This window comes from Scyliorhinus torazame, chromosome 3 (genome assembly GCF_047496885.1).
Source record: "Scyliorhinus torazame isolate Kashiwa2021f chromosome 3, sScyTor2.1, whole genome shotgun sequence".
NCBI lineage: Eukaryota > Metazoa > Chordata > Chondrichthyes > Carcharhiniformes > Scyliorhinidae > Scyliorhinus > Scyliorhinus torazame.
The window spans coordinates 315,109,831-315,124,725 of NC_092709.1; the positions used below are offsets into that span (position 1 = coordinate 315,109,831).

The window sequence follows — 14,895 nt, forward strand, 5'->3', positions numbered from 1 at the left end:
TTCAAAAATCAACAGAAATGAACTATGCAATGAATAATTCCTTCAACTTTTTAACATCAAATTATTACCCACTGATGGAAGGTGAAAAACCATAACTTGAATTCCAATAGTTCAAGGGCATCCCCTTGATCCATGGGTATCTCATCTCTCATACAGTAATATCAAGGCCTAGCAGTTTATTTTTAAACTGCTTTTTAAAAACTGTTTAAAGTTGTAATTGGGAGGGTGCTGTGACAATACCACTGCACCTTGGCCTCCCCTGTGTGTTAGATAAAATGGAAGCAGGGATACTGGATGTGAAATTGGAGTGGGGTACATTTTGGGCCTAATCCAAACTAGGAATGAGGAGATTATCCATCAAATATCACCAGATTGTTTTAAATTGTTTGAGAAACAAATCTTCATCCATTGTCATTGGTCTAGACTTGACACTCCCCAGCCAGTGAGTTTGAAGGCAGGAGGGAATGTAAGATCCAGTGGGTGCCCTTCCTGTCGCCTGCCCACCTGCCCCGACCCATCTAAAATTTTATGTGGGCAGGGATGGTGTCAAGTGTCCCCGTCCACCCGTGAGCATTTTGAGGTCCTTATGAGGCCAATTTGATGTGTGGCGGTGAGAGGCCCACATCATTAAGTCCGGCAGCATACTGGTGTCGGGCAAGGAGGTTGGTGGTGTAGGGAAACCTCTTTACAGGGCCCCTGGGCCCTTCAGAGGCCCCCCTAAAGGTCATCCTTCCCTTTTAACCCTTCCCCAAGTCTCTTGTTGCCGCCCCCCCCACCCCCTCCCCATACTCCAAGCCCCCATCAAACCCTTCTCCCTCCCCCACCTCGCCGAGACCCCCGACCCTGGATTTACCGAGCTCCTCGATTGTCTGTAGTCCCAGAAACGGACACCACTCCTGGCTGGCACTGTTGGGACTACAGAGCTGCCGGCCATCCAGTTGGCCGTGTAGCCATCTGGGATGGCCACTTCCAGAATACAAAATGGACATTTGCAAAGATTGCAGGGAAAAATGGACAATGTTAAGAAAGCAAGCAGGCACAGAGCCTGTCTGCATATTGGAGCCGCAGCTCCCAGACAAGACTGAAACTGTAGGTCTATTAGCAGATGGATGGCCCACCTCCGGGAACAAAGGAAGATGCTTAAATAACCGATCTGGCCCCAGACCTCAAGGCGCCAGTTCCCCAAACCGAAAGCAGAAAACAAAGCAGGCCAACGGCCACCTAGGACACGCCCAGCCATCAGGGCACCCACCCCTTTATTGGTCAAGATCAATACGAGTGATCAAGATACGGCCCAATTAATTGGGGCCAAGTTCAAGGCCCGCCCAAAAGCGCGCGAAGCCCCCTTCGGGTATAAGAAGAAGGCCCCAAGAGAATATCGTTCTCTTGGACTCGGCTCTCACAGCAGAGATACCCGTCCACCAGCTGCACCAGAAGCAAGTAAGTCCACGGTCAACGCTCGCTACCAGACGGATGACCTTAGCTGTTTCCCCTTCACCACTTCGACCCCAGCAGCCTCAGAACCGAACAACGGCCATTGTTCCTCTGACTGAGTGGGCGCCCGAAGCTCAGTATAGACTTTAGCAGTAGTGATAGTTTAGTCTGTAGCGTTTCGTGCATGAGTAGATATTACTGTGTGTGTAAATAAATAGTATTGACTCTGAACTAACTAACTGGTGTATCGACTCTTTGATCAGTATTCGCGTTTGAACCTTGTGGCCGTATCGAAAGATACCTGGCGACTCTAGAGCAAACATAATTAGGATTAAGGGAGGCGACCATATTGACCGCCATATTCAGAGCCAACCAAAGAGAGCAACATTTACTGGCGACCTCTGAAGGGACTCGACCTAGAAGCGCCCTAGTCACTCCGTGAGAACTCAAATTTGAATTAGAATCCAATTGGAAACAGAAAAACCACAAGTGTAAGAACAATACTGATCAAACCTCCAAGATTCGGAAGTGTGTTAATGCATGCGTACTAACAGGGATATAAGGTAAACCTGAGAGATTTTGTTGCGTAAAACTGTTGGGAGTTTTGTAGGCCGGAAATTAGCGTAAGCCGTACCCGTGTTTACATCACCACTTTATCACCCCCTGTTTCAAATTCAGTAGAGAACCCAGAGATAGAGAAAATGGCAATGAAGGCAATGGAACGCCTTATGAACCCCCAGGAATTCGAGGTCGCAGCGACCAGTAGAGTAGGACAGTGTCCCGTATGGGAAGAAGAGATCAGAAAATATCTCAAAGGGAAAGGATGGCCCCTTTGGAGTGAATTCTGCACCAATGGCGAAACAGGTCCCAGGAGTATAGGGTATATTTGATGGGAGAACCTGACAGAGATCCATAAGAAGAGCTTAGGGAAAGCTTGCAGGCCGGTGGCAATCGTGTCCTGCTTGGCACAATTGCAAGGCACAGAGGAGGTCGTTAGGACGCTCCGTAGAGAGATTGAGGAGAGAGACAGAAATAGTGAAGGAGATGTGAGCAAATTTGAGAAGGACAACAGGGAATTTTGAGAGCAATTAGCGGCGAGGGACAAGGAGGTGGCTGATGCCAAGCTGGCACATCTGTCTTGTCTCGCCCATTTGAGTAGCTTTCAGACCCAATATGATAAGGCCTACCAAGACACGCAATGCGCAGTCTTGGGAAGACAGGAAACCGAACAACAGGTTGAGCAGTTACAGAACAGTCCAGCGATTTAAAAACAGCCCTACGAGCACTCCACACTTCCACGACGGAACAAAGGCAGAGCTCGGTAGATCACGCAAAGTGCCGGAGTCAAATTGCAGAATTACAATCTCTGCTTTCCATTCAGAATGGGTTTCAGAGCACGTTTGGACCCCAGTTAAACCAGGAAAACGGCCCCGATTGGCAGGAGTTAAATGAGACTGCCCACACGATATGTACATGGCACATGTACGCAGGACAAGCCACAAAAGAGAAAAGCACCCCAAACTCCGACTGCACAGGCAGAACACACCCCTATGAACCCTGCAACCACACAGCGCAGGGCCACAACAGAAGGAGACCCAAATTTCCTGTACACGACCACGTTAACCGTAACCCAATTACAGGACGATTGTGATAAAATTACACCATTCCTACACACATCGGACCCCCGCCATTACTTCGCAAGAGTAAAACAGCAGGCGACCATGTACGGCCTGGATGAGAAGGAGCAAGTGAAGCTCACAGTTTTAAGCTTTCCCGACCCACAGAATGTAGGAGGAGGCACACTCCAAGAAATGCACACAGCGATCCTAGATGCAATCGGCTATAACAAAGGAGACCCCGTAGAAGGCCTAAACAAATGTAGGCAGAAAAAGTCAGAGCACCCCACAGCGTTTGCTGGATGCTTGTGGATTCATTTTACAGCGGTATTTGGAGAGATAGCCCGCGCCCATTTGTCCCCAGATAATATGGCCAAATGGACCCGTATCCTAGTCTCTCATGCGAAGGAGGCAGGACAGAGAGCTTGCACAAATTACGACCCCTCAGATGTGGCCCACAATGAGAAATGGGTTTTGAAGAGATTGTCCCGCCCTTGGGAACAGTCCGTCCAAGGCAAAACCGCATTTGTTAAAACCGAAGAAGAACAGGCAGACATGCATCCAGTTAGGACGCACCAGAACCCCACATGGGTAAATGAGGGCAGGAACAGCCCACAGCAACCCAAATCCCAGGAGTGTTACAATTGTGGACAATTAGGACACTATGCACGAGAGTGCAATGCGCCCCAGAAGCAGCAGAGAAACCAAGAGACAGGCACCCTGAATAAGAATAGGGCAAAGCCAATCCACAGTGTTAGCACCCGTTCTGAGAATGTACATATGAACGGCACCAACTGACGGTGTTCAGGCTCCCCAACCTGGGTCTGTCACACCCTTTGGGACAAGTCCGGTAGACCGGTAGTGGCAGGCACAGTCCGGGGACACCCCGTAGAATTCCTTTGGGACACAGGAGGGTCCCGCACCACACTCAATTCCTCCACAATGTTTCAGCGAGACACGTGGCCCACCACCGACACCATTACACTCAGTGGTTTTACAAGTAATTTACAACAGGGACACATCACAGCCCCGGTAGCAATCCAGATAGGGAACATTAAAACAAAACACCCCGTAGTTCTGGCCGATCTATCCTAGACAGCCGAACACATCTTAGGGATTAACTTCATGAGCGCCCACAATCTATCATTTGATCCGGTAAATAAATGTGAATGGAAAATGGCAAAGGCAGCACGAGCCCCCGCCACGCTCACAGTTGGAGACTATGAAAACAGAATTAGCGCAGTAGGAGACTTCTGGTTCGACCCCCGAGCCATTAGTCAGAATAAAGAAGTTAGGGAAGTCCCGCAGCAACACAAAGCAGCATTTGCACAGCACAAGCATGACTGTAGCAAGATAGCTGGCTTAGTGAACATTACAGGTCCCGACCCCCGACCCCAAAAGCAGTACGGTTTTCCCCAAGAAGCAGAGGGAGGGATCTCCAAAGTAATAGAGAGTCTGCTTGATCAAGGAGTACTCCGATCAGTAGCCTCCACGAATAACGCACCAATTTGGCCCGTCAGAAAACCCGATGGATCATGACGACTGACCATTGATTACCGGGGACTGAACAAAGTAACCCCAGTAGCAGCCCCCACCGTAGCCACGAGTCCCGAGACCATGCAATGTTGCTCTCTTTGGTTGGCTCTGAACATGGTGGTCAATATGGTCGCCTTCCTTAATCCTAATTATGTTTGCTCTAGAGTCGCCAGGTATCTTTCGATACCGCCACAAGGTTCAAACCCGAATACTGATCAAAGAGTCGTTACACCAGATAGTTAGTTCAAAGTCAATATTATTTATTTACACACACAGTAATATCTACTCATGCACGAAACGCTACAGACTAAACTATCACTACTGCTAAAGCCTATATTTAGCTTTGGGCGCCCACTCAGTCAGAGGAACAATGGCCGTTGTTCGGTTCTGAGGCTGCTGGGGTCGAAGTGGTGAAGGGGAAACAGCTAAGGTCGTCCGTCTGGTAGCGAGCGTTGACCTTGGACTTACTTGCTTCTGGTGCAGCTGGTGGACGGGTATCTCTGCTGTGAGAGCCGAGTCCAAGAGAGCGATTCTCTCTTGGGACCTTCTTCTTATACCCGGAGGGGTTTCGCCCGCTTTTGGGCGGGCCTTGAACTTGGCCCCAATTAATTGGGCCGTACCTTGATCACTCGTATTGATCTTGACCAATAAAGGGGTGGGTGCCCTGATGGCTGGGCGTGTCCTAGGTGGCCGTTGGCCTGCTTTGTTTTCTGCTTTCGGTTTGGGGAACTGGCGCCTTGAGGTCTGGGGCCAGATCGGTTATTTAAGTATCTTCCTTTGTTCCTGGAGATGGGCCATCCATATGCTAATGGGCCTACAATTTCAGTCTTGGCTGGGAGCTGTGGCTCCAATGTGCAGACAGGCTCTGTGCCTGCTTGCTTTCTTAACATTGTCCATTTTTCCCTGCAATCTTTGCAAATGTCCATTTTGTATTCTGGAAGTGGCCATCCAAGATGGCTACAGCCGTCAGCTCTTGAGAAAGAGGGAGAAGTCTCACCTCAAAGTCATTAAAGCTGCTCCCAGCATTAAATTGCTGTTTAAATTTCAGCCATCGGGATCCAGGGACGGGGGCACCGGTGACCGGACAGAGTCATGGAAGGGGTGTGAGTAAACTTGCCAAAAAAATTCATTTTATTCATTAATACAATCAGATGCCATCATGAGCTGTCATTTTCAGCAACTCAAGTATCCGTTAGTATCCACATTGCAGGTACATGCCAGTGCAGTCAGAATAAATACTACACAATTATTTTCAATCCCTGGCAGTTGTTAAGTCAACATTAACAACAGTTAAGTCAACAACAACAACAGTTGTTAAATTAAGCTCACTCATGCTTGCGTAGTTAAAGAGTAGTTGTAAATAAATAAGATAAAGACTACCTTCCTGCATAAGGCTGAAGTGTGAGGCCTAGAACCTAGATCACAATATGACTGTTCATTGGGCAAAATATGGGCACTGACGACTCCAGTGCGGTACATGTTGCGCATGCACATTAAAAAATATATAAATTTAGTGTACCCAATTCATTTTTTCCAATTAAGGGGCTAATCCACCTACCCCGCACATCTTTGTGTTGTGGGGGTGAGACCCACGCAGACAGGGGGAGAATGTGCAAACTCCACACGGACAGTCACCCAGAGCCGGGATTGAACCTGGGACCACGGTGCCGTGAGGCAGCAGTGCTAACCAATGCGCCGCCGTGCTGCCCCTCGCATGCACATTTTGAGTTGGATAAGCGCTGCATGCCAACTTGGTTCGGGTCTCCTGGGGTGGTCCGGGATGCTCACCTGAAACCAGCATCAGGTTCATTCCCAATGCAATCCAAGGTGCAATGCCAGTTTCAGGCACCATTCCCGTATGTGACTGTCTCATTGCAGCATGAACTGTGCAGCTGTTGGCAGTTTCAGGCATAGAGCCAAAACTAGGTGCCTTTGGGGGCGCTGTTGGAGGCAGCAGCATAAACTCAATTTAAAAAAAAGATTCTCCTCCTAGCTCCACTTTGGCCATCGTTAATCTCAACTCACAGGCCCGAATCCGGACACAATCCAAATTAGACACCTGAGTGTCATCAGGGTATTCATCTATACGGGGCGCAGCATAGTTAACCGCAAACTTGTTGCTACTTGCCCCCTTTGAGGTTTAAGAGCAGTAACCCTGACAGTTTTCCTACTTTAGGTGCCGTGCGCAATATTAGTGACTGGGTTGATGACTTGACAGAAATCAATGAATGCAGCCACTACTGGCTTCTGTACTGTCAATCTTTTCAAATCCTTTTAATTTAGCCGCTTCCGACTTCCGCTGATGGCGGGCGGGAGGCGGCCGCACAATGGAGGGCTCCCATTCGGGAACGGCATTTTCAGGGCTTTAGGCCCGGTCCCAGGGTCCACAGAGGCGGCAAAAGCAGGAAGAAACAGTGAAGGCACAGTGAAGAAGAAGAAAAATGTCGAGGGTAAGCAAAAAAAATCATCCGTAAAGAAAACAGCTGACGGTCCGTCGGGGAATGGAAAGGTCACCGCGGGGTCACCAAGGAAAACAGAGGCTGGAGCACCAGTGGAGGCCGCATTGCTTACGGCTGAAGAAATAACTAAGGTGGTGGCTGCGGAATTCGAAAGGCAGTTTACAAGATACATGGAGACAATGAGGAAGGAGATGAGAGAGGTTTTGAGTGTGCTGGTGGATGAGACGATTTCCCCGGTGATGACGGTGGTGGCGAGCGCAGTGGCTGAGGTGCGAGAGCAAGGGGACGCGCTGAAGGAAGTGGAGGAGACATTATTGCAGCACCGTGATCAACTTGCCTCGATGAGGAAGGAGATGTGGAAGGTGATGGACATTAACAAGGATCTGCGAGGGAAAATGGAAGACCTGGAAAACAGATCCAGGCGACAGAATGTGAGGATTGTGGGGCTGCCCAAAGGAGTTGAAGGACCGAGGCCGATTGAGTATTTTGCCGCGATGCTGGCGAAACTATTGGGGAAGGGGGAGGATCCCTCCCGATATGAACTGGATCGGGCTCATCGGTCGTGGAGGCCTGTACCAATGGCGAGTGAGCCGCCAAGGGTAGTGACTCTGTGCTTCCGTAGGTACAGTGTGAAGGAGAAGGTCCTGAGCTGGACCAAGCAGAAGCGGGTGGTGCAGTGGGCTGGAGCTGGTATACGTGGATACCAGGACTTTACGGTGGAGCTGGCAAGGAGGCGGGCTGCCTTCAACCGGGTGAAGAGGGCACTGTACATTAGCAAGGTGCGGTGCGGCATTGTATATCCAGCGAAGCTGAGGGTGACTTACAAGCTCAGGGACTTTTATTCTGGAAAGGCGGAAGCAGCGGAGGAGTTTGCGAAAGCAGAAGGACTCTGGCAGAACTGAGAAATTGAGGAATGACCATGTGCCGATGTAACCTCATGGCTGACTGTATTTTCTTATTTTTTTGTTTTGCGGGTGTATGTGCTAAAGGAGTCAATGTTGCATATATTTGGACAAGGGAAGCGATGGGATTTTCACTCTAAATGATGGCTCTTTGGGGTGTAGGTGGATATGCGGGGTTTGTGTGCTAAAAGGGGATTTCTGGGCTTTCCTAGGGCCAGGCAAGGGGGAAAGGGACCCGGGCGGGGGCCTCCACGCTGGCCGGTTTAAGCCGGCCATTGAACGGGAGTGAGGTGGGGTGAGGGGCTGCGGCCATCGGAGCCTGGCAGAACAGGGTCCGAGTGGTCTAGCCGGGGTGGAAAGTTGGGGGGAAGGAACCGAGGTTGGGGGGAGGAGTTTTACAAGAGGCCGTGGACGGGAGGAGTTGGAGACTGGGGGGGGGGGGGGGGTTACAACTCTTGGGTATCATGTACGGTACTCTTTCAGAGGTTGGATGGCGTTGAGTGTAGGGGGGGAGGGGGAGTGGACTCTATAGGTCAATGGTGACCATGGGTGGTCCCGGACTCCTTTTTCTTTTTCTCCTTTGTTTTCTGTTGCCACCGTGGGAGGGTTTGTTTTATTGGATGCATATATTGACAGGTGGGCCGTTGTTTGGGGTGGTGGGAGGATGGGATCGTTGGTATTGTTAAGGGGATTGATTTTGTATTTGTTACCATTTACTGTTTGTGGGTGGGGTGTAAATTTTGAAGGAAAATGTGAAAATGGAGAATAAATTTTTTTTTTTTAAATTTAGTCGCTTCCTCCACTCTCCATGAATAGCTGCAATTCAATGCAAATTATTCCCCTTTGTTTCAGTTTATGAACTAAAATGTGCTTGGACTTCCCCTGGAATCCGGTGCAATTTAATTTGATGCAAACATTGTCAAAAAAGGGAATGATTGCTTTCTGCCAACACCACCAGCGGTTCCTCCTGGGACAGTACAGCACTCTGGGAAAGGCTGTGAGTTTCTGGAGCTATTGCAAAAAACGGAATCATTTAAACCACATAAAATTCTGCTGCTAGCGGGAAGCAGGCTATGTGCTGGGTTCATGATGTTTATATGTTGACTCAGCTGACTATATACAGCATTGTTTGCACATTAGCCTTATCACTTTATAAAAAGCCCCTCTCTGATTATAGGACGTAGCTTTTATCCATGAATTAGAACTTCTACTTCACTGAAAGTACGTGTTTTTTAAGAAGGTGTTTCGTCATGAGTTATTTTCGGCCCCTGACAAAATGCAGTGGTTGGCCTGCTCTTGTGAATCTGATTGCTGAGTCTCTTGCCATGAGAGAACGAGAGAGGGGAGGGGGGGGGGGGGGGGGGGGGGGGGAGAGGGGGGGGGGGGAGAGATGCCAATACAGCCTAGCTGTCCTGTAAGGATAAGATAGCAGTTCCACCCTCGATGATAGTTGGCTGGTATGGAAATTGACCTGCTGTGAAGTGTGAGAGTTCTTCTCTGTACATCAGCTGGTAAAATATATGCAAAAAATGTTAATTCTTTCGCCATCAGACATAGGCTTTTGCCAGCTCTTGGCAGTTTTCCCAAAGCTAAGTTACACTTCACAGTACGCACAGTAGTCCAGTAGCAGAGGTCCCACTTTATTACCCACAGCACTAGACCGTTGCTAATGCTCCTTCGCTCCTTCAGTTACCTCCTCCCATATATTCCTGCATGGCAGTGTCAGCCGGGACTCAGATGGAGACGTGAGTCAGATGGTAATTGGTTTAATTTAGGAGTTGCCTATTTAGGACAGAGATGGGGAGGAAATTCTTCTCTCAGTGGATAGTGGTTATGTGGATTTCTTTACTGCAGAGAGCTGTAAAGGCTGGGTCGTTAAGTATGCTCAAGACAGAGATAGACAGATTTTTTATCAGTATGGGAATCAAGGGTAATGGGGATAAGGCGGGAAAGAGGAGTTGAGGATCATCAAATAAGTCATGATCTCATTGAATGGGTGGCACGGTTGCACAGTGGTTAGCATTGCTGCCTCAAGGCACTGAGGACCCGTTTTCGAATTCTGGCCCTGGGTCTGTGTGGAGTTTGCACATTCTCCCTGTGTCTGCATGGGTTTCACCCCCACAACCCAAAGATGTGCAGGGTAGGTGGATTGGCCACGCTAAATTGCCCCTTAATTGGATACTCTAAAAAAAAAATTTTTAATCTCATTGAATGGCAGAGCAAACTTGATGGACTGAATGGCCTACTTCTGCTCCTATGTTTTATGGTCTTGAGCACAAAAGTCAAGACTGAAAATCCAGTGCAGAACTGAAGGAGTGCTGCACTGTTGGAGGTGCTGTCTTGTCTAAGATGTTAAACCGAGGTTCTGCCTGCACCGTCTCTAAAAAACAGCAGAGGAGTTATGAGAAAAACACAGAAAATGCTGAAAATACTGAGCGTGTCAAGGGAATTATGAATGGGAGTCTTGGCTAATGTTTATCCTTCAGTCATCATCAGACCGATGGTGGAGCCTGCTGTACACAAATTAGCTAGCCAACAGGAAACAGAGAGTGGGAATAAATGGGTATTTTTCTGGGTGGCAGGATGTGACGAGTGGATCCCACAGGGATCAGTACTGGGGTCTCAGCTTTTTACAATTTGTATCAATGACTTGGATGAAAGGATCGAAGGTATGGTTGCTAAATTTGCCGATGGCACAGAGATGGACAGGAAAGTAAATTGTGACAAGGACACAAGGATGTAGATAGATTAAGTGAGTGGTCAAAGATCTGGCAAATGGAACAATTTCGACAAATGTGAAATGGTCCGTTTTGGCAAGAAGAATAAAAAACTTGTTATCTAAATGGTAACAAGAGAGATTACAGACCTCTGTGATTTAGAGGGATCTGGATGTCCTAGTGCATGAATGAGAAAAGGCTAGCCTGCAGGTATAGCAAGTAATTCGGAAAGCTAATAGAATGTGAGGAGAATTGATTACAACAGTAGGGACGTTATGCGTCATTTATACAGGGCGCCGATGAGGCCACATTTGGAATACTGTGTGTAGTATTGGTCTCCTTATTTAAAGAAATAAGTAAAAGTGTTAGGAGCTGTTCAGAGAGGGTTTACTGGACTAATACCAGGAATGGGCGGGTTGTCTTATGAGGAAAGGTTGGACAGGTTAGGCTTGTATTCACTGGAGTTTAGAAGAGTAATAGCACAATTGCTTCACAGCTCCAGGGTCCCAGGTTCGATTCCGGCTTGGGTCACTGTCTGTGCGGAGTCTGCACATCCTCCCCGTGTGTGCGTGGGTTTCCTCCGGGTGCTCCGGTTTCCTCCCACAATCCAAAGATGTGCAGGTTAGGTGGATTGGCCATGATAAATTGCCCTTAGTGTCCCAAATTGCCCATAGTGTTGGGTGGGGTTACTGGGTTATGGGGATAGGGTGGAGGCGTTGTCCTTGGGTAGGGTGCTCTTTCCAAGAGCCGGTGCAGACTCGATGGGCCGAATGGCCTCCTTCTGCACTGTAAATTCTATGAGTCACAAGAGGCGATTTGATCAAAACCTTCAAGAACCTGAGGGGTATTGACAGGGGGATATGGGAGAGGATATTTCCTCTTGTGGGAGAATCTAGAACTAGCGGTCATTGTTTAAAAATAAGGGGTCACTCATTTAAGACAGCGATGAGGTGAAATGCTTTCTCTCAGAGGGTCTTGAGTCTTTGGAACTTTCTTCCTCAAAAGGCAGAGTCTTTGAATATCTTTAAGGCACTGGTAGATAGATTTTTGATTAACAAGAGGGTGAAAGTTATCAGGCATTGGCAGGATTGTGGGGTTGAGGTTACAATCAGATCAGTCCTGATCTTATTGAATGGGGGAGCAGGCTCGAAGGGCCTCCTCCTGCTCCTGATTCGTATGTTTGTATGTATGTGCGTAATTGGCTGCCATGCTTCCTACATGGCAACAGTGATGACATTAAAAAAGTATATAGCACTCTGGGACATGCTGCAAAACACGCAATATAAATGCAAGACCTTCTTTCTTGCAAGCACTTGCAGTGGCTGAGGTTCAGTTTCATCGGCATCAGCCACTCTCCTGTACATTGCTTGACTGCAAAAGTCACTTTCGGCGAGCTATCTGAGATGGAGGGCATGAGAGTTTATCAGTCTCATCCTCACTTAGGGGCAAGCTAGCGGTGTGTGAAAGAGTTGCAAGGGTGCTGGTAATTAGAAGTGGGAGTGCAGCTCTGTGAATCCCTTGGAGCGCAGACTCAGGACAAAAGATTCAACCATCTGAAGGTGAGCAATCACAGAGGCAGTGTGAGTTGGCGTAGCTTTTGAAGAAATTCGATCTGTGAAAGTGAAGAGTCGAAATCCCTCATGAGGGAGGCCGAGTTATAACCAGATATTGTGACACACAGTGGTCATTGATGCCTGGTGATTTGCTGAGAAATCCATGGGATCTGGCTTGGTTGCAAATGCCATTTAATGTGCAGTGTGGTGTGTTCAATCACAGCTTGCCAGTTAATTCATATCTACCTCATGTTAATTCCGAATGCTAGTGTATAAGACAGATATTGTAAATGGTTTTACTTTCCTGACTTTGACTAATAAAGTTTATTTTGTTTAGTTAAAACCGTGGGATCTTGTGGTTTTATTCTCATAGTGGGGAAGCTGGGATTTCAAACTTTGTCTACTTTAAGCAAAACATTACTGGTGTTTAACTGGACCATAACAACTTGGGAATAAAAAAACGGGGCAATGGGGAAAGGACAGTGGATTATGATCTGATGGAAACTTCCTTCAAGAACCAGGGGCTGAAAAACCTCCTTCTGTTCTGTATGATTCCATAAGTGTATGAAGAACAGGAATAGAATCTCAGAACCAGGTAATGCAGACATAGCAACTTATTACGGCCTCCATTCAAAACAGAAAACCCAGCACAGATCAGGAAGCAGGCTGAGAACTTTTGTGGCCCTCATAACTTTAGTGCAGATATGCATTTTCCAACTGAGCCATCAGGACAGTCATTCCACCAGCCAACTACAGAACAGCACCGGAATGATCTGAGCCCATGTTAGTGCATTTGATTTTAATATAGAAATCCATCCTTCAATCCAACCAATTCCAATATTGTTATAGCCAGCAGGTTAGTCAGCACAATCAACAGCTCAAACAGTATGAGCCCAGGATGAATTCCATGGTCCCATTCCCAAATTATTATGACTTACCTGTTATTATATTGAATATGATGCCATTTCTAAAAACTGGGGGGGGGGGAAATAGGAATGTCGAAGGAAAAACATTTACCAACAAAATTAAACAATTGACAGATCAGCAAAGGAGTACAAATCAGCACCAGGGCCATGGAAATATGAGAAACAAAATATTCTGGTGCAAGTGAAATCTTGTCTTGGCCAAGATGCTCCTTCAACAAGAGATTAACTGGCTATTCATCTCATTGCTGTATGTGAGGATCTTGGTATCAAAATGGTGCAGTTTGGTTTTGCCTACATTAATAAATACACTTTTGAAAATAATTAATTGTATTTAACGACCTTTCTCAAAGATGCGATAGGATGCCTTACAAAAGCAAATCTTCCTCTTGCACAAACTCGTGACCTGCGGCGTAAATGAAAAGCTGGAGAACTTCAACTTAATAGGGCAGGTCTTAACTTCAACTTAATAACAACTCGCTATCTAATTCACGCTATTCAAGGAAAGTAAAGAAATGTGTTTATGGCCTGAATGATACCTCGAGGGCGTGATATTTCTCAGTGAGATCTATTTTCTGAAAGCAGATCCCGCAGTGGTTTACTGGTATCAAAAAGGGAAACTTTTGAGGCACATTCATGACATATGTTGATAATTAATTATGGGCGGAGGCACCATGGAATTTGAGAAATGTGTTATCAACAACGTTAAGGTGGAATTTAAGATCGGAGGTTAGTCGTCGGGCTTTTAAATATATTGGTTTAGACATTAAGCAGAATAGGTCTGGAATAACTCCTGAGTAAACATGCAAACACGGGGAGAATGTGCAAACTCCACACGGACAGTGACCCAGAACCAGGATCGAACCTGGGACCTCGGCGCCGTGAGGCTGCAAGGCTAACCCACTGCACCACTGTGCTGCCATGGAAATTGGGTCTTACCGTGTGGGATGGTTTTCACAGAACCCAGGAAGGAACAGTTGGGTCCTGGATGCTGGGAGAAGAAGCTGTGAGCTGCTGCCTTTCTCTCTTTTTCCAAAATACTGCCTATCTGCTGTTTTTTGAGACCTGGATGAATCTACAGTGAAAACCATTACAGACTGAAACCAAAAATCTCCAACTGAAGATCTCGGCTGAAGAAAGCTGTACTGGAAGACATCCATCTGAAAAGAGACTTTTATCCTTTTTACTTTTCATATTATTTTTTCTTTACACCCCTCTTTCCCCTCTGTGTTAGTCTGTCTTGTGTGTGTGGAGAGGGTGGGACGATTTGAAGAGGGGGGAGTTAGGAATTAGATAATAGTCAACCAGTTGTATTTTGCTGCATATATAATTATAGTTATTGTTATTAATAAAGCTTAATTGTGTTTAAATTTACAAACCGGGTGACTGTAGTTATTGGGCAGCCAGAGACGAAAGACCTTGGGTATTTTCTAAGAATTAATAGTTTTTAAAAAGAATATTTTTATTAAGGTATTTGAAAATTTTTATAAAAATAACATCGACAATGACATCAACATGGTATAATAAACATTTCCCCCCCATCTCAATCTTTAAGAATTAATAGTTAATTTCAATTGTGTTGTGACTCCAGGTCAAGTGGAGCTGGAATTGACCAGCCCAGGGGGTCGTAACAGATGGGGAGTCCAATGTTATATTTTGGGTGATGAAAATGGAAAATATTGCTATTTAGTGTGTTAGGAAAACAAAGGTAGTTTTAAGGGGTTTATATTTGTATTGATAAACATTAGAAATAAG

General features: G+C 46.8%; 1 protein-coding gene across 3 annotated transcripts in view; it reads right to left on the reverse strand.

Moving 5' to 3' along the window:
* LOC140409247 (receptor expression-enhancing protein 1-like) overlaps positions 1–14,895 on the reverse strand; it is a 142,167-nt gene that overhangs the window by 16,540 nt on the left and 110,732 nt on the right. For all 3 annotated transcript variants that reach the window (XM_072497577.1, XM_072497575.1, XM_072497578.1), the window contains one exon: positions 13,156–13,191. In XM_072497577.1, the coding sequence (XP_072353678.1) occupies positions 13,156–13,191 (36 nt within the window). The remainder of the gene's footprint in view (positions 1–13,155; positions 13,192–14,895) is intronic.